This window comes from Eubalaena glacialis, chromosome 4 (assembly GCF_028564815.1).
Source record: "Eubalaena glacialis isolate mEubGla1 chromosome 4, mEubGla1.1.hap2.+ XY, whole genome shotgun sequence".
Classification (NCBI taxonomy): Eukaryota; Metazoa; Chordata; class Mammalia; order Artiodactyla; family Balaenidae; genus Eubalaena; species Eubalaena glacialis.
Genome location: NC_083719.1, coordinates 52,125,166 through 52,152,362, shown reverse-complemented (window position 1 = coordinate 52,152,362; position 27,197 = coordinate 52,125,166). Strand labels below are relative to the sequence as shown.

General features: G+C 33.3%; 1 protein-coding gene across 2 annotated transcripts; it reads left to right on the top strand.

Annotated features, from left to right (window-relative positions):
* Positions 1 to 325: 325 nt before the first annotated feature.
* Positions 326 to 27,039, top strand: CENPK (centromere protein K). Of its 2 annotated transcripts, XM_061187845.1 has the most exons (9): positions 326 to 493; positions 2,529 to 2,585; positions 5,976 to 6,048; positions 10,818 to 10,864; positions 19,537 to 19,619; positions 19,710 to 19,808; positions 20,147 to 20,273; positions 24,197 to 24,250; positions 26,881 to 27,039. In XM_061187845.1, the coding sequence occupies exons 1-9, from the start codon at positions 377 to 379 to the stop codon at positions 27,037 to 27,039; spliced, it is 816 nt and encodes a 271-aa protein (XP_061043828.1). In that variant the 5' UTR covers positions 326 to 376. The 2 variants fall into 2 exon arrangements, with proteins under 2 accessions (XP_061043828.1, XP_061043829.1); XM_061187846.1 differs by lacking the exon at positions 19,710 to 19,808 and having other exon boundaries at positions 473 to 493.
* Positions 27,040 to 27,197: the final 158 nt, after the last annotated feature.

The window sequence follows — 27,197 nt, the reverse complement described above, 5'->3', positions numbered from 1 at the left end:
AGTTGTCAACCTCTCATTGACCTTATATGACCACCTTATGTAAAATTACATTGCCCCTGTCTGAGCACTCCCTGCGTTTCTTCCTTGTCTTGCTTTTCTTCATTGTACTTACAAATTATTTGATATGCAACACTATATTTTTTAAATCTTTTTATTTAAAGCTTCTTTATATTTGTTCTAATCTTTTTAGTTTATTCTGTTTTCCTCACCTAGAATGTAAGCTCCATGGTTGGAGGAATTTTTGCCTATTTTCTTCACTGTTACATCATTAGCTCCTAGGTGAGTATCTGACAGGTAATGGGTATTCAACAAATATTATTAAATGAATATTTTTTACTTTAGTTTTTCTTACAAGGCTAAGAAAATCACAAGGCACATGTCAGTGAATCAGCAACATCTAGATCCAGATAGTACTACAGATGTGGAAGATGTTACAGATGCTGAAGAAGAACTTATTAAAAAATGTGAAGAAATGTGGAAAGATATGGAAGAAGTAAGTATCAAGACGTAAAAGTGATATCCCAATTACTTACTATAAGATTGAATTCCATTTCAATAATAGACTTAGGAAAGAAATAATTATGCTGGATTCTGAAAGCCATTATATGATAAATAGTTATATATTTTTTAGACCTATAAGCATTCATTTAAGAAACTTTATACTAGGTGAGCTGTAGAAAGAGAAAAAATTATGGCAGTCCCTACCCTGAAGGAGATTATCATCTAATGGAGGCAATAACAAATTATATTAGAAGTGTGGTGGTAAAGTTCAAAGACTATACTTAGGAGGAGTACTAAGCTTAGACTGAAGGGGCCAAAGATAGCTTTCTTTTTTTTTTTAAAGGAATTCCTTTATTTTTATTATTTATTTATTTATTTATTTATTTTTGTCTGTGTTTGGTCTTCGTTTCTGTGCAAGGGCTTTCTCTAGTTGCGGCAAGCAGGGGCCACTCTTCATCACGGCGCACGGGGCCTCTCACTATCGCGGCCTCTCTTGTTGCGGAGCACAAGCTCCAGACGCGCAGGCTCAGTAGTTGTGGCTCACGGGCCTAGTTGCTCCGCGGCATGTGGGATCTTCCCAGACCAGGGCTCGAACCCGTGTACCCTGCATTGGCAGGAAGATTCTCAACCACTGCGCCACCAGGGAAGCCCGATAGCTTTCTTAAAGAGGAAATAACTGAGTTCATTTTTAAAGAATAAATAGGAGTTAGCCTGTGAAAGTGGAAGAGGTATACAAAGCAGAAAGAACAAAATATATAAATGTTGGGAGAGTTTAGAGAACTCTAAGTAGAATAAAAGGATTATAAACATGAAGTGACCTGATGAGATATCTTGATTGAGAAAATAACTGGTGGTTTTGAAGAAGATGGAACGCAGAAGAGTGAGACTATACAAAGAAAGAATATTTAGGAGTCTCTAGTAGTAGTCCTGTAAGAAGTACTGAAGCCTAAGTCTTGTCATTGCAAATAGAAAAATGGATTCAAGAGATGCTAAGAAGTTTGGACCAAAAGGACCTGGAGGTTAATTGTTGTGAAATGGGGAGGGGGAATTACACATAGTTTCAGGTTCCTGGTTTGGGCTATTGAGTGGTTGGTGAGGTTATTTCCCAAGATAGAGAATATAAAGGGGGAGAACACATACTTATGGAGTTTGAGTGAAAATATGAATTAATTTAGAAAATGTTATGTTTGAAGTATATGTACATTTTCTGAGTTACTGGGGTAGAATCACTTCTGGTGCACTATAGTATGCTGGTAAAAATTTGTTTTACTTAAAATAGTGTAATGTATAATATAGGCCACAGACTTTTTTTACATCCTATTCTTCCCAGTAAGGTTTCAGATTAAGGCAGGTTAGTGGGGGTTTTTCTTTTAGAAAAAATTTTTTTTTAACATATATCCTTGGTACTCTGTATCGTTACTGTATTTTCAAGATAATTTGTATTGCTTTTGAAATTTTTTCAATATAGAAATTTGAATTAAATAAACTGAAAATTTTTTTTGATGGAAAAATACTGCACCTAGAAATAAGCACAAATAAAATTTAAATTGCCCATATTTTTACTCAGATATAATCACTATTAACAATTATGGATTTTTTTTTTAATGGCATAGTAGCAATGTCTCCTGATGGCTTTATTTTCTTATGATCTTAACTATCTTCTTACCTCTTTTGTTATCTTTCTGTAGTGTTTGCCCCCTTGTTCTTTTATTTCCCATTTTTCCATTATCTAGTTTCTAATTCACCCTAGCTATTAATTTTTGTTTTTGTTTTTCTTATGCTCATCTTTTCATTCTGTGTTGAGTTAAGCATCCACTTTTACTTTTGGTGTGTTCACGTTGGGTCCTATTTGGCTGCCTTCCTGATCCTCTTGCTTAGGAAGTAAAGAATTTAAACAAACTCTTCTCGTATATCAGATATTTGTATATTGTTTTAGAGGAATATTACATTGGTATAAAAGGACAAGGAAAAGGAATTGTTTGTGGTGTATAGTGTATGACTTGTTTTTCTTTACTTTTTAAATCAAGTGTCAGAACAAATTATCGCTTGTTGGAACTGAGACACTCACTGATTCAAATGCTCAGGTATGATTCTTTTTGTTTTTCCGAAAAGTAGGTAAGTGGAATTTATTGTTTTAGATAAGAAGTGTGTCATCTATATTTATGCCAAGTATAATAGCTTTGTTAAACCTGTATGCTTAATGATTTGGAAAATTTTCTACTCTTTCTGATTTAAGAGGAGTATTCTAAAAACTTTTTGAATAATCTGTTATAAATAAATTCTTTATTATTTATCTTTTAACAACTACACATACATTCAATTTTGAGTGAAATGCTCATTGTCTGCTATTATGATACCATGTTAAAAATTAGAACAAAGACTGTCCTACTTTGTGTTAGGTGCAGTAGCCACAGTTATTTTACTGTCTGTGTGGAATCTTAACTGATTTTACCCTAAGCTTAATAAAAGGATTAAAATATTCATTTCAAAATGCAAAGACCTATGGAATTGGTTTAGAGATACACCAGTGGTTCAGTGCAACAGATTAAGAATTTAAAATATGACAAAGATGATAGTTCCAATCTTTGGGAAAGGGATGAATTAGTTAATAAATGATAGTGGTACAACTGTATATCCATCTGGGAGAAAATAAAATTGGACTTCTATCTTTCATTATATAAACGTAAATTCTGGATGAATTGCTATGAAAATCTTCCAAGAAAAGCTGGAGACTATTTGTGCAATCTAGTTAGAGACCAGGGGAAAAAGTCTTGGCTGATAATAGAAATTTAGACACAGTAAAAGAAAACTTAGATACATTTGACCATATAAAAAGTTAAAAATGTTTTAGTGATAAAAATTCTAGGAACAGATTTAAATATACAAATAATTCCAATGAAAGTTCTCCAAAACTAGTGGGAGCATGTCAAAAGACATCGGAACCAATTGAAGGCACTTGGCTGTCCAAATTTAGTATCATGTGAGCATTAAAAGACATAATGGCTTCAATTGATTATAATGATGTGAAAACATAAAAATCTATGAGCATAATGATACTCAGTAATAAATGAGAATGAGAAAGAGGAAAAAACTAATTTGTCACTTTTCGAAGTGCCTATTACACCAGATCTTTAAAAATTGGTGCTAAAAAATTAAGCCATCTTTTGTAAAAAGCTTTTTATCCATCAATAAATAAATAGTGTTCTTTTGTACAGGGTAAAACTGAATATTTTATTTGGAAAAATATTGTACAATAAATAAATAATTATCTGGTTTCCTTGGGAAATGTGGTTCTTATGTTGTAGAAATTGAGACCTACTGAATCAGAGTCACTAGGGATGAAGCCTGTAAGTTTCCTGAATGATTTTCAGGCAGTAAGCCAAACACTTGGTTTTGAGGGAAGTGCTTATGTAGTTGTAAATAATCAGTATCCTGAGATAGTCAATAATAACATTATCTAAAGAATCCACAAAATGTCTTTTCCTATTTTGTTAGAGATCCCTAATATTCCTCCCAGGTTTGATGATTCTCTAGGAACACTCACAGTACTCATAGTCATACTCATGGCCGGGATTTATTGCACTGAAATGATACAGAGTAAAATCAGCAAAGGGAAAAGAAGCATGGGTTGAAGTTCAGAGGAAACCAGGCACAAGCTTTCAGGAGCCTTTCCCAGTGGAGTCACACAAGACGTGCTTAATTACCCCAATGAGTTGTGACAATGAGTGTGAAATGTTGTCTACCAGGGAACCTCATTAGAGACTCAGAGCCCAAAGTTTTTTGTGGGGGGTAGTCACATAGGCACCGCTTGCCTAGCAGTTATCAAAATACCAGACTCTCAGGAGGAAAGCAGGTGTTTAGCATAAATTGTATTTTCTCACACTTTAGGCACAGAGAGCCACTCTTGTGAGTTAGGTTGGTGGGAACCTTCTGAAGCCAGATGCCAGCCAAGGGCCAACCTTCCAAGCAGGCCTTTAAGCATAATTTCAGGCTTGCTTTGTTAACTCTTCTTGGCATATCTGTTAACTTCCAAACTTCAATATTAAAACTCAATCCATTTTCCAAAGCAAGAAGTTAGATATTTAAATGAGAAAATGGCAGGATTTCTCAAATATGTGTGTTTAAATCACTTTAGAAATACTACTGTTATTTTGTTTTTCAGAAAGGGTTTAATTTTATATCAGTATCAGAAATAATTTGGGTGTTTGCTTTAGCTGGGCTTTAGAAGGTAAGAGCTGAGTTTCATCAGTATAGTATGAGGTTAAATTACAGTTTTTTAATAGGTTCAAAAATAAGTATCAGTAATTTTATATATTTCAATCTAATATGTTCAGGAAAAGTGATATAGATACCTTATCATTATGATAGTTTTGCCTAGTTTAAATAGTACTTTTTAAGTATTTATCCTTTTCTAGTAGTAATAATAATAAACATTTATAAATCACTTTATAGTTCACAAAGAACTTTTTTACATTCTTATTTAATTATCTCTAAGAAAATAATGTTAAACTCTTTTTTGGTAAAAATTTTAATACCTGTAAATGCATTTTTGTGTAATTATATAAATCTTTCAAAGAGACTAGGATTTTTTTTCTCTGACTGTTCAACAGCCAGTGTTATGATCCAGAGCAGGGTCTTTGAGCTCCCCGCTCTGCATCATAAAAATTTGTTAAAAAAGAGTACTTGGTGTCCTTTTAGTATAAATATTACAGGAATACCTATTGCATTTTTGAAATGTGAATTTTTGATCTGTTTGTCTATGTATAAAAATTATATAGAGGAGATAAAAAATGTTCTGAAATTTAAGCATGCGTAAGTTTTAATTTTATGGTCTAATCAGGCAACAGATTTATCACACAGATTTATAATTATCAAATTTACAATGATTGGAATCATCTAATATTAGAAACATTTATCCTAATTTATTTTTGGCTAAAGGGGTACACAGTTTACAAACTATTGTGTAGTAAAACTGGTTTTTATATGTGATTTGTGGAACCAGTCTCATTTTATAATTGTCTTTATATAAGTATTGATATTTAAACTTATTTTTAACTGCTCGGCTAAACATACTTGCAATTTTTCTGAAAGTGCATAGAAAGGAAAAAAAAAAGCATATTTAAAGCAAATTTGTTTAAAAAATGTTGGCAAGAAATAACATTCTTTTTTTAAAAGAATATTAATTTAGGGAATAAACTTAATGTACTTAGGTTTTTTTAGGTTGAATGGTGAAGTTAGAATTGATCATTTTTAATACTGTATTGCTGGTGTAATGGCAATTTATAAGCCATTTAAAGGAAAATTCTGTTAGGAGTGATAATTTTTTTATAGTTTAGATTGCTATTATGTTAACCATTTATGTTAGGAACTTGTGTTAAAGTATTAAGACTGTCTACACTTTCGTCTATGAATAAATGTGAATATTCCACAAGAAATGACTTTGTTTTATTCTCTTGTTCTTTTTTTTTAAATAGCTGTCATTATTAATTATGCAAGTGAAATGTTTGACTGCTGAACTCAGTCAATGGCAGAAAGAAACTCCTGAAAGTAAGATTCTTATTTTTAGGCTTATATTTTTGTAAACAAATTAATGGTGAATTAATTTAATGATCACAAGAAGAATTCAAGGTCCATTTACCCTCTTGAAATTGCCTAATTTCCATTGCTATTAGGAAGTCACCTTATTTTTCTTTTTTTACACACATTATTTCATACTTCATTATTATTATAGATGAACGTATCTGTCTCACATTAGAATATAGTAATCTTGATTATGGAGATTTTATTACAGCCATCACTGTATCCTCATAGACACTGTTTTATATGCTCAGTAGAAACTGTAAATTGTTTCTTAATGAATGAAACTTACCTAGTGGAAGAGAGAAATTATTTTAGATACTTACTTACATAAGGGCCACGTAGATTTTATGTTGCCTTTTGACTTGTCCAGCTGAGGCCAACTATATTTTTGCCTTTGGTTGAGCAATAGAAAATGGCTTAAAGGGGACTTCCCTGCTGGTCCAGCAGTTAAGACGCCACACTCCCAATGCAGGGGTCCCAGGTTCAATCTCTAGTCAGGGAACTAGATCCCGCATGCTGCAACTAAAGATCCTGAATGCCTCATCTAAAGATCCTGCATCCTGCTATGAAGATCCCGCATGCCACAACTAATACCCGGTGCAGCCAAATAAATTAAAAAAAAAAAAAAAGCCTTAAAAATCTGTAGTTATAATACCCAACTAGGAGATATTTTTCTATTATTAAAGCCTACATTCCTTTATGTGGTATGTATGTCTGTATTTGGTCTTATATATGGATTGTACCCTTTTTTTTCATTTACGTCTCCCTTCCGCTTTCTCCTGCCCCTCTGTCCTCTTTCTTTTAGGTCCCCCCCCATCCCTTCTTAGTTTACTCTCCATTCTCTATCCCAGTTATTAGGATTCTTTTCTCCTCATTCTCTTCCCAATTTTATCTGCATTCTTGTTTTAAACTACTGTATTCATGCCAATGTCCACCATTGTTTTGTGTCTTCACTACCACCTAGTAGTCTTTTTTTTTTTTTTTGGCTGCGTTGGGTCTTCGTTGCTGTGCATGAGCTTCCTCTAGTTGCGGCGAGCGGGGGCTACTCTTCGTTGCAGTGTGCTGGCTTTTCATTGCGGTGGCTTCTCTTTTTGCCGAGCTCGGGCTCTAGGTGCACAGGCTTCAGTAGTTGCAGCACACAGGCTCAGTAGTTGTGGCGCACGGGCTTAGTTGCTCCGCGGCATGTGGGATCTTCCCGGACCAGAGCTCGAACCTGTGTTCCCTGCATTGGCAGGCGGATTCTTAACCACTGCACCACCAGCGAAGTCCTCACCTTGTAGTTTTTTAAATTTCAGCACATCAGATTGGTATGTATATACAATTTTGATTTTAATTTGCATTCAACTGTTTATCTTATTGCCTCCTCTAGCATTATATTGGGCATCTCAAAGACTGCTCATACTCTGCTATTAAAATGTTGGTGTTCTCCAGTTGACTGTGTTCAGCGATTTTTGCTTCTTACTCTATATGCTATTTCAACATTATATTTTCTGTTCCTGTTTTTATGGGTTATATCTGTATTAATGACTTCTATATTAGTTTGCTAGTGCTGCCATAACAAAGTAGCATGACTGAGTTGCTTAAACAACAGAAGATTTTTTTTTCCTTCACAATTCTGGAGGCTAGAAGTCCAAGATCAAGGTGTTGGCAGGGTTGGTTTCTTCTGAGGCCTCTCTCCTTGGCTAATAGATTATCATCTTTCTGTGTCTTCACATGGTTACCTGTCTGTGTTCTAATCTCTTTGTATAAGAATGCCATTCATAATGGAGTAAGGCCCAACCTGATGACCTTGTTTTAACTTAATTACCTCTTTAAAGATCCAGCCCCAATATAGTCACATTTTGAGGTACTGGAGATTAGGGCGTCAAAATCTGATTTTGGGTGGGGTGGGAGAGGGTGGGGGGTTAGGGAGAGGACACACAATTTCCACAACAACTTTCAAGTCTGTATATCCAAACCAGACTTCTCTGTAACATCACACTTACGTATCTTTCTACCTTCTAGACTTCTTTTCCAAATTATTCTACAGATGCCTCAGATTCATGAACTGATTGCCATTCCCTGACACATTGAATGGAATCTATTTGATCAGCTACAAATTTAAGAGTCCTTTTAGATTCTTCTAGATTTTCCCATTTCACATATAGCTGGTCGTTAAATATTGAGCCCTACTGCCACAGATTTACTTTAGGCCTTTATCACCAATCCACTAGTTTGTTAAAATAGACTTTTTACCTCTTGATCAAGAATTTTTTTTATTAATTTTAGAAATTTTCAAACTTAATGAAAAGTTGAAAGTCCAGCTTCATTCTTTTGCATGTGTATTATCTAGTTTTCCCAGCACCATTTGTTGAGAAAACTGTTCTCTCCCCCATTGAACTGTCCTGACACCATTGTCAAAAATCAATTGATGGTGGGGGGGGGGAGGCAGGGGGGGAGTGTGATGAGTTGGGAGATTGGGATTGACATATATACACTAATATGTATAAAATGGATAACTAATAAGAACCTGCTGTATAAAAAAATAAATAAAATTCAAAAATTCAAAAAAAAATCAATTGATCATACAGTGAGGATTTTTAAAAATATTTATTTATTTTATTTATTTTTTTGTCTGTGTCGGGTCTTTGTTGCGGTGCGCAGGCTTCTCTCTAGTTGTGGCCTATGGGTTTTCTCTCTCTAGTTGTGGCGCACGGGCTCCAGGGCACATGGGCTCTGTAGTTGTGGCGCGCGGGCTCCAGAGTGTGTGGGCTCTGTTGTTTGAGGCACGTGGGCCCTCTCGTTGAGGCGCTCTAGCTCAGTAGTTGTGGCCTGCTGGCTTAGTTGCCCCGCAACATGTGGGATCTTCCTGGACCAGGGCTCGAACCTGCATCCCCTGCACTGTAAGGTGGATTCTTTACCACTGGACCACCAGGGAAGTCCCTGCAGTGAGGATTTTTATTTCTGGGCTCTCTATTCTATTGGTCTATATCTCTGTCTCTATGCCAGTAGCACACTGTTTTGATTATTGTAGCTTTGTAGTAAGTTTTGAAATTAGGAAGTGTGAGACTTCCAAATTTGTTCTTCTTTTTCAAGATTGTTTTGGCTATTTGGAGTCCCTTGAGATTCCATGTGAATATTAGGATGGATTTTTCTATTTCTACAAAAACATCATTGGGATTTTGATAGAAATTACATTGAATCTGTAGATTGCTTTGGGTGTTATTGACATCTTAATAACATTAAGTCTTAACAGTCCTTGAACACAGGATGTTTTTTTCTTTTCATTGGTGTGTCCTTAATTTCTTTCAGCAACATTTTGTAGTTTTCAGCATATAAGTTCTTTGCTTTCTAAATTAAATTTGTTCTTGAGTATTTTATTCTTTTTGATGCTATATGTCAAGGAATTTAAAATTTTTATTTTTCTTATTTTCATAATCTTTTACATACAGACCTTGTACTGCCAGCACTGAACACACTGACCTGTTGGTCAAATACCCACCTTGCTTAAGGTTGCGAATCCCATACACTGCCACACTGGAAAGATTATTAAAATCTTTATATTCTTAGAGCCTGTCATACTGTATCGGTTGAAATGATTGTTTTAACATTGAAGTGCTACTTTTGGCCACACTCGCCAAGAGGGAGATTTTTGAACTTTATGTTTTTAGAATCCTTTTCATTGTATAGCCATCCTAGGGCTACCTATAATTAGTTCTAATACAGGGCCTATGAAGTACATAGCTCTTTTCTTTTAGAAAACCCTCTAGAATGGCAAATAGCTTAGAAAGTTTTCAGTAGCATATCATTTGAGAAATTTAAATAGCACTTTATTAGGAAAGATAAACTTTTCTTAGTATGAGTTGAACTTTTCTAAGTATAAGGGATTTGATTTTGCTATGTAAATTAATTAAGGAATATTAGTTTATACTCATTAGACTGGCAAAAATTTTAGAAGAGTTTATAGTATCTTTTGCTGTTTTTTGTTCATTGCTTCTAGAAAAATTAAAAAAAAGAATCTAGCATCCTGTTTTAAAATTCAAAATACACATTTCCTTCTATGAAATTCACTTTCTGAGAATCTATCCCACAGGAATGAGAGCACCAATATATAAAGACATAAATAAAAGAATGCTTCCTGTGTCATTGTTTTCTGAGGCTAAAAACTAGACACAAAGTCAATGCTCAATCAGTAGTGAAATCCCTGAACACATTTGGTGTATTTACCCTGCGGAATATTATGCAGTGATTTAAAATTATGAATTAGACTTACACCAGATGAATATACAGGATTTCCATGGGGGTTTTCTTGGGTGAAAATAAGAATAATGTGTATGATATTATCTCATTCTTGTAAAACCAGCAATAACAAAATTAATAACACTTGCATGTATATGTACAAATATGTACAAATATGTATATATGTATGCATAGAATCATGTAACCACAGAAATATTTAAGGAACACACTGTAGATTATTAATTTTGTTTTTGATGGATTGGGAAAATAAAATGAGAAGAAAAAAAGGCACTGAAAACAAAATGCATAAATATCACATTTGTCTAAAATGATATATAAGTTGGCTATATAAGATGTTAAATTTAAAAATTTCATAAAAACTGTACACATCTCATAAAAAGTTCTGTAATATATAAATGGAAAGGGAAAGGGGTATCTCAGAAACCACAAAATCAAATTCTTGAGTTTTGAGAGTTAACTAAGCATATGTATAATTTTGATTTGTTTTGTTCCTGTAGTGATTCCACTGAATGAAGAAGTTCTGGTAACATTAGGAAAAGAAGAGGTAAGTTACTGAATTTATAGTAATCCAAAATAACTTATAACTAGAAGTGTTTTGGATAAGCTCATGCCATAACGAGTAAGATGAAACCACTTTAAAATTGTATTAATTATGTTTTATTGAACAGGATATTTTAGATGATTTGAATTTTGAATTAAATATGTAAACCTTACTCTTGTACTTCATTTTTAGTTGATTAAACTCCTCATAATAACAGCAAAAAGGTTAAACATAGCTAAATGATCATACATGTATATCTGTCCTCAAAACTTAACATAAATGTCAATAAAGATTTTTTTAAAGTGTCAGTTTATTAGATCAAAGTATAGGAGAGAAGATAGAGGCAAAGAAGAATTTTAAACAAGGTTGTAGAGCATGGAAATAAATAAGTATCTGTGTTCCAAGAGACAGAAGTAACGATTACAAGAGAGATTATCTGCCCTACAGAACTGAAGAGAAAGGCTTTGAATTTGAAGGAACCTTGTACTTCAAAATTCAGGGTTCAAGTGTGGAGCTAAAAACAAGGAGATTTTTTTAAAGTAAGAACAGACTACTAGACCGTCTCCCTCTCTCTTTTGCAATCAAGAGGCTAACTTTTACCCACACACCTAAAAACTGGAGGTATATGGTGTGGAGACATTAAACTATTGAGGCTTTGGACTCAGCACACCAAGTTGGGTGTTTAGTAGGGGTGGTGTGAGGTCAAAAGTCAGAAAGTTCAAGTTAACATTTTTATACCGTGTGGTGAAGTACCAGCTTCTTCCCTTGATCTATCTCCAGGGGTCCTACAGTATGGTACAAAAGTAGCTTCAGACTGGAGGTAAAATAATCTCTGGAAAATCTAAATGGCCCGAGAAAAAAGGTCTATAAGTATTAATATATGGGGGTTCCCAGTGAAAAGCAGGATGGCCATCCATCAAAAAGCCATTTATAAACAAAGTTTGTTTTTGAGCTTTAAATGAGAATACCAACTTTTATTCAACATAGTGTTGGAGGTCCTAGCCACAGCCATCAGACAAGAAAAAGAAATAGAAGGAATCCAAATTAGAAAGGAAGAAGTAAAACTGTCACTGTTTTCAGATGACATGATCCTATACATAGAAAATCCTAAAGACACTACCAGAAAACTACTAGAACTCATCAATGAATTTGGTTAAGTTTCAGGATACAAAATTAATATACAGAAATATGTTGCATTTCTATACACTAACAATGAACTCCCAGAAAGAGAAATTAAGGAAACAATTCCATTTACCATTGCATCAAAAAGAATACGGTAACCTAGGAATAAAGCCACCTAAGGAGGTAAAAGACCTGTAATCAGAAAACTGTAAGACACTGATGAAAGTAATTGAAGGTGACACAAACAGATGAAAAAGATCTACCATGTTCTTAGATTGGAAGAATTAATATTGTTAAAATGACCATAACTTCCCAAGGCAATCTACAGATTTAGTGCAATCCCTATCAAAATACCAATGGCATTTTTCACAGAACTAGAACAAAAAAATCTTAAAATTTGTATGGAAACACAAAAGACCCCCAATAGCCAAAACAATCTTGAGAAAGAATGGAGCTGGAGGAATCATGCTCCCTGACTTCAGACTATGCAGCAAAGCCACAGTAATCAAAACAGTCTGGTCCTGGCACAAAAACAGGCACATAGCTCAATAGAACAGAATAGAGAGCCCAGAAATAAACCCACACACTTACGGTCAATTAATCTACAACAAAGGAGGCAAGAATTTACAATGGAGAAAAGACAGTCTCTTCAACAAGTGGTGCTGGGAAAATTGGACAGCTACATGTAAAAGAAGGAAATTAGAACATTCGCTAACACCATATACAAAAACAAAAGATGGATTAAAGACATAAGTGTAAGACCAGAAACCATAAATCCCCTAGGAGAAAACTTAGGCAGAACACTCTTTGACATAAATCATAGCAATATTTTTTTAGATTTGTCTCCTCAAACAAAGGAAGTAAAAACAAAAATATACAAATGGGACCTTATTAAACTTAAAAGCTTTTGCACAGCAAAGGAACCGTCAACAAAATGAAAAGACAACGTACTGAATGGGAGAAAACATTTGCAAATGCTATGACTGATAAGGGGTTAATATCCAACATATATAAACGACTCGCAACTCAACATCAAAAAAACAAACAAGCTGGGACTTTCCTGGCAGTCCAGTGGTTAAGACTCCATGCTTCCACTGCAGGGGGCATGTGTTCAATCTCTGGTTAAGGAACTAAGATCCTGTATGCCATGTGGTGTGGCCCCCACAAAACAAAACAAAACAAAAACAAGCCAATTAAAAACTGGGCAGAAGTCCTGAATAGACATTTTTCCAAAGGGAACATTCAGATGACCAATAGGCACGTGAAAAGATTGTTAGTATCGCTAATCATCAGGAAATGCAAGTCAAAACCACAATGAGGTAACACCTCACACCTGTCAGAATGACTGTTGTCAAAAAGAACACAAATAACAAGTGTTGGTGAGGATGTGGAGAAAAGGGAACCCTCATACACTGTTGGGAATGTAAATTGGTGCAGCCTCTGTGGAAAACAGTATGGAGTTTTCTCAAAAAACTAAAAATAGAACTGCCATATTACCCATCAATCCCTCTGCTGGGTATATATGAAAAAAAAAAAAACCCACTAATTCAAAAAGATACATGCACCTCATTGTTCATAGTAGCATTATTTACAGTTGCCAAGATATGGAAGCAACCTAAGTGTCCATCAACAGATGAATGGATAAAGAAGATGTGGTGTATATATGTAATGGAATACTACTGAAGCATAAAAAAGAATGCAGTTTTGCTGTTTACAGCAACATGGATGGTCTTGAAGAGCATTATGCTAAGTGAAAGAAGTCAGGCAGAGAAAGACAAATACTGTATGATATCACTTATATGTGGGATCTAAAAATATACAACAAACTAGTGAATATCACAAAAAAGCAGACTCACAGATACAGAGAACAAACTAGTGGTTACCAGTGGGGAAAGGGCAGCGGGGAGGGGCAATATAGGGGTAGGGAATTAAGAGATACAAACTATTAGGTACAAAATAATCTACAAGGATATATTATACAACAGAGAGAATATAGTCAATATTTTATAATAACTATAAATGAAGTATAACCTTTAAAAAATAAAACTAAATAAAAAATACAAAAAACTAGTGAATATAACAAAAAAGAAACAGACTCAGAGATATAGACAACAAACTAGCAGTTATCAGTGGGGAGAGGGAAAGGGGAAGGGCAATATAGGGGTAGGGGATTATGAGGTACAAACTGTTATGTATAAAATAAGCTATAAGGGGACTTCCCTGGCAGTCCTGTGGTTAAGACTCTGCACTTCCACTGCAGAGGGACGTGGGTTCGATCCCTGATTGGGGAACTAGGATCCTGCATGCAGTGCGATGCGGTGGGGGGCAGTTGGGGGGAAGCTATAAGGATATATTGTACAACATAGGGAATGTAGCTGATATTTTATAATAATTATAAATGGAATATAATCTTTAAAAATTGTGAATCACTGTATTTTACACCTGTAACATACGGTATTGTATGTCAACTATACTTCAATTAAAAGAAAATGTTGAATGGCCAGCCGATGATCATTGACATTTGTGAAATGCCTCCAAATGGAAAGGCAGAAACCCAAAACAATTGACGAAGATGAATCTTAAGAAAATAGAGGCAATTCAGGGAACAAAGAGAATTTAATAAAATAATATCTTCCTAATTTGATTAACTCTATTTTATCAAGTTTTATTTTAAGGCAGCAGTCCCCAACCTTTTTGGCACCAGGGACCAGTTTCGTGGAAGACAATTTTTCCACAGACTGGGGTTGGGGGTGGGATGGTAATGTGAGCATTGGGGAGCGATGGAGAGTGGCAAAGAAGGAAGCTTCGCTTGCTCACCCACCGCTCACCTCCTGCTGTGCAGTTCCTGTCCGTGGCCCGGGGATTGGGGACCCCTGTTTTAAGGTTTGTGCTCAAATATGAGAAATACTTGTCCAACTTAAGGTCACAAAGACTTTCTTGCCTTTTCTTTTTTTAGAAATTTTAATATTTTAGGTTTCACATTTAGATCTATGATCCATTTTAGAATAACGTTTGCATGTGGAATGAGTTATTGATAAAGGTTCTTTTTTTTTTTTCACGTGGATACTAATTATTCTAACATAAATTGTTGAAAAAACTATCTTTTTCTTTTGACTTTCCTTTGCATATGTGTTGAAAATTAATTGATCATATATGTGTGGATCTATTTCTAGACGCTCCATTTGTTCTCCATCCTATGTGGTGGATATATCTTTTCCTTTGTTCTGTATTTCTGTCTTTAGGCCAATACTGTGTTGGTTTGTTTACTGAAGCTTTGTAATGTCTTGAAATTAAGTAGTATGAGTTCTCTAACTTTGTTTTTTACCAAAATTGTTTCATATTTTCATATAAATTAGAGTTGGCTTGTCATTCTATCCCATAAAGAAGCTTACTGGAATTTTGACTGAGATTGCCCTGAATCTATAGTTCAAATTGAGGAGAAGAGACATATTGAGTCTCACTCCAGACCCATGAGCACTATATGGTCTCTGCATTTATTTAGGGCTCCGTTTATTTGTTATTTAAAAAATTTATCTCACCAATGTTTTGTAATTCACTATATCAACAGACTAAAAAAGAAAAAAAGCATTTTATCATTTCAATAAATTCAGAAAGAATAAGTGACAAAATTCCATATTAATTCATGATTCAAAAAAAGACTTTATAAATTGTGATAGAAGTGTGCAGGTCTTGAGGGACTTCCCTGTCAGTCCAGTGGTTAAGACTCTGCGCTTCCACTGCAGTGGGCACAGGTTCAAGCCCTGGTCGGGGAACTAAGATCCTGCATGCCACAAGGTGCGGGCAAAAAAAAAAGAAAAAAGAAAAAAGATGTGTGCAGGTCTTGTATATGTTTGTCAGATTCATCCCTTTAGTATTTCATATTTTTGGTGCTATTAAAATGGTATTCTTTTTTAAAATTTCAATTTCCAATTATTTATTGCTGGTACATTCAAATACAATTAATATTTATATGTCGATCTTGTATCTAGTGAACATGATAAACCCCTTTATTCTAGTAGCTTTTTTGTAGATTATGTAGAATTTTCTTTTCTTTTATATTTAATTAATTAATTTATTTATTTTTAAATTTATTTGGCTGCATGGGGTCTTTAGTTGTGGCAGGCAAACTCTTAGTTGCGGTATGCATGTGGGATCTAGTTCCCTGACCAGGGATCAAATCTGGGACCCCTGCATTGGGAGCACAGAGTCTTCACCACTGGAACACCAAGGAAGTCCTCTGTAAGATTTTCTACATAGCTAGTCATGTCATCTGAGATCAAAGGCAGTTTTACTTATTTCTTTCCATCTGGATGCTTTTTATTTCTTTTTCTTGGCTTATTGTACTGTCCTAGAATATTTAGTAATGTATTGAATAAAAGTGGGGAGAATGGACATTTTTGCCTTGTTCCTGATCTTAGTGGATAGCATTCACTCTTTGACCATTAAGTGCGATGTTAGCAGTAGGTTTTTCATAGATGCCATTAATAAAGTTGAGAAAATTACCTTTTATTAGAATTTATGAAGAATTTTTCAAATCATGAATTAATATTGAATTTTTTCACTTATTTCTAAATGCACTGATTTCAACTGTTTAATTAACTTGATTCCTAAGATAAACCCCACGTTGCTATAATGTATTAATCTTTTTAATTTATTGATGGATTTAATTTGCTAAAATTTTATTAAGATTTTTGTGTCTTTTTTTTTTTAAGTATTTATTTATTTATTTATGGCTGTGTTGGGTCTTCGTTTCTGTGCGAGGGCTTTCTCTAGTTGTGGCAAGCGGGGGCCACTCTTCATCGCGGTGCACGGGCCTCTCACTATCGCGGCCTCTCTTGTTGCGGAGCACAGGCTCCAGACGCGCAGGCTCAGTAATTGTGGCTCACGGGCCCAGCTGCTCCGCGGCACGTGGGATCTTCCCAGACCAGGGCTCGAGCCCGTGTCCCCTGCATTGGCAGGCAGATTCTCAACCACTGCGCCACCAGGGAAGCCCTGTGTCTATGTTTTTGAGAGATATTGGTGTGTGGTTTCCTTTTTCGGTGACATCTTTTTCAGGCTTTGGTATCAGGGTAATACCAAGCTCATAGAATGATTTCAGAAGTATTCTTTCTTCAAAAGAGCTTGTATAGAATCAGTATTATTTATTCCTTAAATGTTTCTTAGAATTTATAGGTGAAGTCGTCTGAGGTTAGAATTTTTTTGGTGGAAAAATGTTAAACTAAATATTCAGTTTCTTTATGGCTAGTCAGGTTATCTTTCTCTGAATGAACCTTGGTAGTTTGTGACTTTCAAAGAGTTTGTCTCATCTAGTTTGTCAAATTTATTGACAGAAAATTGTTCATAGCATTCCCCCATTACTATTTTAATGTTTGTAGCAACGCTCCCTCTCTTATTCCTGATGTTGGTAATTTGCGTCCTTTTTTTCTCCTTTAATTAGTCTGGGTAATTTTATTGATCTTCTCAAAGAATTAGCTTTGGGTTTCATCGATTTTTCCCTGTTTTTCTTTTTGTTTTTCTATTTCATTGATTTAAAATTTTTACCATTATTTTTTCTTCAGCTTACTTTTGGTTTTATTTGCTCTTTTTCTAGTTTCTTGTGGTAGAAGCTGAGGTCATTAATTTGAGAGCTTTCTTTTTTCTAATACAGGCTTTTAGTGGTGTAAATTTTCATCTGAGTACTTCTTTTGCTTTATTCCAGAAAATTTAATCTTTTCATTTTCAGACGGTTCATAGTAATTTCTTATTTTCCTGCTGATTGCATCTTTGGCCCATGAATTATTTAGAAGTGTGTTTTTAGTATCCAAATATTTGCACATTTTTCCAGGTACATTTCTATGATTGATTATTTTTTTTGAACTTTTAAAAGTTTTATTGGTGCAGTTATTATAGTGAATTGCAATTTATATACTGAACTATTTCTTTTTTTTTAAGTATGGGCTCTGACACTTTTTATTTGTGAAACCTCAGGCAAGTTACCTAGCTCTTTTTTTTTTTTCCAAACATCTTTATTGGAGTATAATTGCTTCACAGTGTTGTGTTTGTTAGTTTCTGCCTCACAACAAAGTGAATCATCTGTATGCACACACATATCCCCATATCCCCTCCCTCTTGAGCCTCCCTTCCACCCTCTCTATCCCACCCCTCTAGGTGGTCACAGAGCACCAAGCTGATCTCCCCGTGCTATGCAGCAGCTTCCCACCAGCCATCCATTTTACATTTGGTAGTGTATGTATGTCAATGCTACTCTCTCACTACATCCCAGCCTCCCCTTCCCTTCTGTGTCCTCAAGTCCGTTCTCAATGTCTGCATCTTTATTCCTGCCCTGCCCCTAGGTTCATCATTTTTCTAGATTCTATACATATGCGTTAGCGTACGGTATTAGTTTTTCTCTTTCCGACTTACTTCACTCTGTATGACAGACTCTAGGTGTATCCACCTCACTACAAATAACTTGATTATTAACTTAATTCCATTATTGGATCATATTTAATGTAATATCATTATGGTTGCATTAAAATGTACATACTTGATTTTTCTTTCGTATTTGTCCTATATTTTCTCTGTTCCTATTCTCCTCTCTTCCCACTTTCCTGGATTAATTGTGTATTTTTCAAAATAAATGCATTTTATTTACATTATTAGCTTATTAGGTATATCTCTTCATTTTTTTTTCATGGTTGCTCTAAGGTTTATAATATACAATTTTATATTATTACTGATTTAGATTTATAAGAAGCTAATGGATACCCTTAATATCAGGAGAATGGAACACTAGCTAATGTGTTCTAGAAACAAAAGGATACTAGAAAAAGTTTAGTTTATTGTAATCCCCTATAGCCACACAGTCTTCTTATATGTTCCTCAGATACCTCATACTTCTGCCTCAGGGCCTTTGTACTTAAAATTCCCTTTGCCTAGAACATTCTTTTGCTAGATGGTGACATGGCTTATCTTTTGCTGTCTTTCTCTGTTGCTAAACTGTTAGTTAACCTGATCAGAAAGGTCTTTCCATGTCATACTACCTACCTAAAAGAGCCATCCCTGCTCCTCATTTCTATACTCTCGTTTTGACCTATTTTTACTTTATGGTATTTATCCCTCTCTGGAGTTACAAGTTTGTTTCTTTGTTTGGATTCGCCTCTTTGTTCTGTTCATCTTTGCATCCCTGACTCCTTCATCAATGCCTGGTGGTCAACAACTGATCAATAAATATTTGTTGAATGAGTGATATTCATTTGTGTCTGTTTTGTATAGTCTCCTTAGAAAAGAGACCTAATCTGCCTGGTTACTGAAAATTCACCATTAAATTGCCTTTCAGTATGAAATTAAAAATTATTGCTCAAAACCCCTTATATTTTTTAATTTAACAATGAAATATTACAAAGAACTTAGTACCTGCTGTATAATTTCCCTTTCAAAGATTTTTTGCTAGGCTTTTTTTTGCTGTTGATTTCTGAATGTATAGCCTAGTATGTAAATTTCACTCTCATTCAGAAATATCACTATTTACAGGAGTAAAGACTAAGCAATTAATTTTAATTATTTTGTTCTAGTTCCAAAAATTGAGACATGATCTTGAATTGGCACTATCTACTATTCAGTCAAAGAATGAAAAGTTAAAGGAAGACTTAGAAAGGTATATTTATAATTACTATTAATCATTGATATATATTGAATTGGCATTAATGTTTTATTTGAATACTGTTTTGTTTTTCCATGTTTAAAGGGAGCAAAAATGGTTGGATGAACAGCAACAGATATTGGAATCTCTTAATGTACTACACAATGATTTGAAACAGCAGGTTGTGACATTTTCTGAATCAAGGTATTATTGATTTTGTGTTCTAGGTTTTCATAATAGGAGAAATTATTTCCTTTTTTATGTTACATGAAATACATAGATGAAAAGAAGGTAAATTTTACCAGAAATTGTGAGTCTTACCCTGACTTTTGCCGATTGTTATGTTACCTAATCTTTTATGAATAATTTGACTTTTAGTTTTCCTACATGTTAAATAGAGACTATTTATCTCATAAAGCTAGTTATTTTGAGCAATGACGTTTGAACAAAGTTTTTGATTAATTTTATGAGTAACCAGTTATATATACTTAAGTATTTTATCAGCAAATTAATTCTCTTAAATTTAAAAAAAAATCTTTTAGACTCTTTAATGAGCTGAAAACGAAAATGCGTGATATAAAAGAATATAAGGAGAAACTCTTGGTTACCTTGGGTGAGTTTCTAGAAGACCATTTTCCTCTGCCTGATAGAAATGTTAAAAAGAAAAAGGTAAGTTTTAGAGAAGACATTCATGTAGATATTCACATATGAAATTGTTTTAGAGAGGTTCAAAGGTAAATTTTCTGATAAATTTTTATGTTTAATATACACTTCAAAGACATACACAAATAGGTACATGCAAGAAATATTCCATCGTCACATTATAATACTTAATGAAAAATTAGAAGCAACCTAGTTATTTAATAAGATTAAATACATTTTTTTACATTGTATTCATATTGATGGAAAAATGCAGCTTTTAAAAATAATGTATTAAACACTATCAAAGGAGTTTATGAAATCTCACAAATTATTGATTGTTAGAAGATAAAACACAGATGATTAAATTGTGTGAGTCTAATTTGTACCAAAGAATGTAATAGTGCTTATGCCTGGGGCTAAGATTGTAGGTAGGATTTGTTTTTGTTTTTGTTTTCATTGTTTTTCAAATTTTCTATGATAAACATATGTAACTTTTAAAATCAGAAGATACCTGTAGTTAAGGTAAGTTATTGACTATTTTAATAATAGTTATGATGGAATAAACCTTTTTCACAAAAGCAAATAAATATTTCATTGAGTGACAGAAGGTTGGGAACAAGCACTTTAATTCCTTTTTTAAAAATAGTATAGGTATAAATAAATAGAACTTGTGGAAGTGGAATAGGCATTGAAACTGGGACCAGAACAATCTTTCTAAAAATATACATATTTAACAATTTATTTAATCATGTATTTTAAAATATACATATTTTAATCATTTTTCAACATAAAACTTTTGATGCCTCCCTCTGGGATAAGTCTATAAACTCCTTAGAGGAATGAATTTATATTCTGGACTTTGTCTATCTCTTTAGCCTCCTTTTCAGCCATTCTTTATCCATCTCTTGCATGAGTCCATTCAACCATAGTACTACAGTTCCAGCAGGTATGCAATGACCTGTCACTTTTTTGTGCCTTATACATTCTATTCCCTCTGGTTACAAAACAATTCCTATCTGGTGAAAATAGTAAATTCTTTCTTAAAGCAACTCAAACATCATCTTTTGTGTGATACATTGAATGAAGTTTTGGTGTCATTTTATTAGCATTTATTACATGATTTTGTAGTAATCATTTATGTCTCTTTCTCTGTTGACCCACCACGGTCTGTGAGCTCCTTGGTTTGTTTAATTCATCTTTGTGTCTGTACTGTCTTGCATACCTATTGTAGTACCTTCTGAGTTCATATTTCTTGAATGACTGTGAGCATACTAGGAAAAGGAGAAAAAAGTTTTGTTTGTTTTCTTATAATCTGTGTTTATTTATTCTTCCCTGTCTTCTTTGTAATTATCAGTAGGCTTTACATTTGTTATGGACAATTTCTCCCATTCTATCCATTGTTATTTACGCCCCTTAGTCATTTCTGAAATTGTTGATGGCCTTCTGTTAACGATTTCAGTAAATTCATGATCCCTTACCTCTTAATGATCATAATCTTAAAATAACTCAATGATTTATTTTCTGATTCCAGTCTCTCTTTTTTTCAACTTTTTTTTTTTTTAACCTATTAAGGTTCTCCACTAATAGAACCAGAGGTTTGAGACATTCCTAAACGAAAGCATTGATTACCAGAAGCCACCATGAGTTTAAGTCATATTGAATAAGCTCACTTTTTTTAAATGAAGTATATGAACTGTTGATACATATTACAAACTGATAGGTTACTTTCTCTCCCCCTCTCTCTCTCTCTCTGTCAAGCAATAATAATGGATGTATCAGTGGGCTCAAGCTGCCATAACAAAATACCAAAGAACAGGTGGCTTAAACAAAATAAATTTATTTTGTCATAGTTTTGGAGGCCAAAAGTCCAAGATCAAGGTGCCATCAGAGTTTTATTTAAAATAAATAAATTGTGTTATTTATTTTAACTTTGGTAGTTTCATTGCATTTATATTCTGTTCTGATACCATCATTCATGTATACATTTAGTCTTTATTGTACATTATGTTGGATTCAATCCTTATCATCTTTTACCATTCATTTTTGAGTTTTTAAGTTTAATCCATTGTTTGATATGATGGGTTTGTTTGACAAGTAATTTGTTCAAGAAGAATTCCTGGGTGTTTTATTTTTTGAATTCTTAAATGCTGAACATACTTTGCTGTATACTTAAAGGCTTATCTTAGGCAGAGATTTTAAAAGTCACAAGACTTGGTAAGGGGTTTCTCCATTCTTCTCAGATTGAATGTACTGTGGAGAAGTCTGAGGCCAGCCTGTAGATGTCTTGCTGCTTCTGACTATTTGCCTGAAGGATTCTTTATCTCTGAACTTCAGTAACTTAACAGGGATATGTCACAATGTTGATCATTCAATATCAGTTTTGCTTTGAAGATGATGTATTGTTTCCAGGGGCAGATTTAGGTCACATTGCATTTCATGGCAATTTTATTTTATAATATTTTACATTGTTTATCATATCCTTATGTTGAAACATTTTTTTTCTTTGTTTTCTTTCATTATATTTTTCTTCTGCATTTTCTTTGATTGTCTCAAACCTTTATATTTTAATCTGTGCCTTGCTGCTTATTTCTTTAATATATTTGTATTTCTATAAAATCTTAGGAGGACTCCATGCTAATCTTTGACTATTGTCAGGAAAGTACTAGATGTCACAATAGTAGGAGACCTTGTAGTTAATTGAATGTCTGAACTCAAAAGCTGCTGATTAGATTTAGTATTATCCTAGAAGATTTCCCTTAGAACCTTATCCTATGGAACATTTTTAACAGTAATTTGGATAAAGAGGTAGAGGACATAGTCATCAAAGTTTACAAATGATATGAAATTGAGAGAGGACTAGATAGTAAATTTATTGAATGACAGAATTAGAACTGTATTTTTTAACTGGCCAAGATAAAATAGGACGGTCCAAATAAAATAGGACGATATTTAGTGGAGGTACTTAGAATATCTTTCTTGAGTTTAAAACATTGAAGAACGAAGGAGACATATCTTAGCTATATACAATGAAGGAAACTTCAGCACTTTAGATGATAGTTTTCTCAGATAGAGGTCAGCAGGGCAGAATAGATGTCCAAAAGCTAATGCAATCTTAAACTTATTGAATAGAATTCCAGCTTCTACATGTATGGAAGTGAGTCTTCCATTTCATCTTCGGTTTTCTAATCACAGCTATATCATTGTGGAGACTGGATTTTTTAAAAAAGGTAAATTAGAGCACAACTAGAGAACAACCATGCTCTTGAGAGGCTGCAAGTCTATGAGAAATAATTGAAGAAACCCATGATGATTGATATGGAGAAGGCAGGGAGCTCATACTAGCTGTCTTTAGATATTTGAGAACTCTAGGGTGGAATTGGAATGAGATTTATTCTCTGTCATTCCAAGAAAAAAAGAACTGGTGAGTTGAGTTAATATTGGGAACTGTCAAGAACTATAGAAAGATGAACAAACCTCCCTGGGAAGCAAGTTTCCTGTCCCGAAGCTGTATCAATACAGTCTGGAATGTCATTTGTTTGGGATATTTTGATTGGGAAGGTTCAAACATTAGATTTTCATTTATGTGAATATATATAATATGTGTAATATAATTTATCCATTATGTATTTATAGATAGATAGATAGATAGATAGATAGATAGATAGATAGATAGGTGGATACTCTGAATTGTATCTTCTAGTAATTGCAAAAGATTTCCCTGTCTTAGAGGTTGTTTCAACTATTTTTAGGAACCTTACTGTTTAGTACAGCAGGTTGTTTTCTTTCAGAATTCTTTTTAAATCATCTCATTATAAATGTTTGGTTTTAGTATATCTTGTTCTGCTGCAATTGAGGAATATTAAGTTTTGAAATTTTGTAATAAATACAGTGTAATATTCTGCCATTAGAATTGAAATGTTAATTCTTTGTTATTCACACTTCTCTCAAAGAAAAACATTCAAGAATCAACTGCACAGCTGATAACACTGCATGAAATGTTAGAGGTAAGTGTTTTGTGTAGTTGTTTTGTCTTGAAGATATCTCTTCATTAGTGATTTGTGTACAATTATACATAGGCTTGAAAAAGAAAAAAATGCTGCTTTAGTTCTTAAGGTATACAGCAAACTTTATTATATATATTAATTTATCTTAGTATAAAATTAGTTTCTATTTTCTATGTAGTAAGAAAGAATATTATTTTTTAGAAGATGAAACTAAAGTCTTACTTTTAATCGTGTTCCCGATTATTACTTTAAGAAAATTTTTATGATGTTGTTTAGTATCTACACAGTGAAAGCCTATGCTGTTACATTGATGTAATCTTTAGTTGGCCAGTCTGTATTCTATCTAAAATATACAATTGAGTTTAAGGATTCTTTCCACAAAGTTGCAGAACTTCATTCACAGATTTTCCTTAAATAACATCAGCTTCTTTTTTCATAATGTAAGGACTCATTACACCTTTTTCTGCCTGACATTTGCTTTTTATTTTTTTTACAAATATCTTTGACCTTTTAAAAAAAGAAGTTTTTGAACTTCAGCCAAATTACCAACTATATTAAATACTTAAATCTTGATATGATGACCTATTGCAGATTGGGTGGAGAGGAAGGTAGTCTGTGAAGAGCTATTTAACAATTAATGTGGCTTTTTAAAGTCATTGGTAAGTTTAGAATAAAGTGATTTTAGAAAACTTGTTTCACATTGTAATTTTATGCATTGGATGCTAAAGTCTCTATTTATCTAGCTAAATGGTTTTGGTGCCTCAGGATATCTTAATATAGAATATTATTACTTTGAAAAGCAAAATACAATTATTTTTTAGATTGTGATTTGAATCTTTTAACATATTCCTATTTACTACAGTTTATACCGAAACTACTGTTTCTCGTGGACGACTTGACTTTTTTTTAATAAAAGTTGTTATATATGTGGCAAATATTGACAGTTGTTAACTGGGAAATACATGTGTAATTTTTGAATAGTGCACTATGGGATACCATGTAAAACTTAGATTTAGAAACTATTTTTGTCTCCAAGGCTTGTATTATCAATAATAAATGTAAACAGAATTTAAACTGCAGTTCAGTGAAGAATAAACCAATATACATGTTCATGTTAAAGTAGAATTTTTAGCATTTAATTATTTCTGGCATCTACTAGAATTTTGATTAATATAATTGAAGTTAGAAATGAAAAGTAAAATTTTAAATTATATTAAAATAAGCAGTTGCTCTAAAATGGGAATAATATTTAATTATTTTATTATCATACCTAAAAGAAATGAGGCCAAGAGCTTTTTTCTCCAGGATGTGGTTCTGAAGTAGCTAAAGTTAGGGAGTTCCCTGGTGGCCTGGTGGTTATGATTCCGAGCTTTCACTGCCACAGTCCACATTCAATCCCTGGTTGAGGAACTGAGATCCCACAAGCCACATGTTGCAGCTAAAAAAAAAAAAAAGAAAGAAATAGCTAAAGTTAATGACAGATGAAATTATTTCAAGAATTGAGATTAAAAAAAAAAAAGAATTGAAATGATATTATTATGAAATGTGATTGAGATGAGAGCTTTATAGTTTTAATTTTATTTCTATGGCACTTTATATTTGTATAAATTGTATTTTTCCTTTTCTGTGTTTCTTAATATAATATATTTAAATTAAAGCTTTGGCTTGGCAATTCAGAGATATGGAGTCTAATCCATGATCTATTACTAATTATGTGCCCCTTGAGGAATCTTTTAACCCTTCTGGATTCTGGTTTTGTAATTTGTGAAGGCACTGTGTGGGAGCTGAGGAGGTAGAGTAATAATTGATACATATTTAGCATTTTTCAGTATGTTTCATAGAACATTAGTGTTTAAAGAATTTTAAATGTGTGTTTCTTAAAAAAACTTTTTTAATGCCAGTGGATCTGGGATATACAGGTGATTCTGAGTGCACATTGGCAGTCTTTCTCCAGCTTATATAACCATAGAACCCTGTTTCTCCATACTAAGAGCATCCTTAGGGAGACCAATTCCATGGAATGTAGTTCGGGAAATGTTAGTCTTATATAATTTACTGCAGATACTCAAAATGTCCCAATTTGTGGTTGTAACCCCTCAATATCCTTAGTGAAGAAATCAAAGATGTTTAAGATAATTTGAAGGAAATGATGATGATAGAATTGTTGTTTCAAAGATTTATCAGATGAATAGGTGTTTTTTTGGGGAAGAGTAGCATTGGTGATTTCTCTTTCCCCCAAATATTAAGACATGTATGCTGTTTTTGAACTTTGTGAGTATTTAAGTTTTTTATTTTTATTTATAAGATATGGTTATAACCAATCTTGTAACATAAACAAGTTATTAATCCTAAGAGAAGTGGGAGAATTGTAAGTGCCTTTTAACTAGTTTTTAGGAATTTTAAAAGTTAAGGTGCAAAGATTCATTTTAAAGCTATTTCCATTCACTAATATTTGTTTTTTAAAAAAAGAAAATCAACTATTTAAGTTAATACATAGAAATTATGATATAAACAATTACTCAAAGAGAAAAGACATTAACATTCTTTGGTAAGAAACTTCATTAATGTTTTATTATAGCTGTATCAATTTTTTTCCAAGTAAGGTATATTTTGAATGATTTTTTTTCTAGATTCTTTTAAATAGATTATTTGATGTTCCACATGACCCATATGTCAAAATTAGTGATTCTTTTTGGCCACCTTATATTGAGCTGCTTCTGCGTAATGGAATTGCCTTGAGACATCCAGAAGATCCAACCCGAATAAGATTAGAAGCCTTCCATCAGTAAAAAGATGGTCTTTTTTTCACACAGTACTTAAAGAATCTTGTCATTCAAGGATAATGGAAACACTGAGAATTACTTGGATAAGGAACATTATTTGCAAATCAAAGCACATAGTCCATCTTCCTTTTGTGCTTAAAATGACTCATGCTGCCATCCACTAT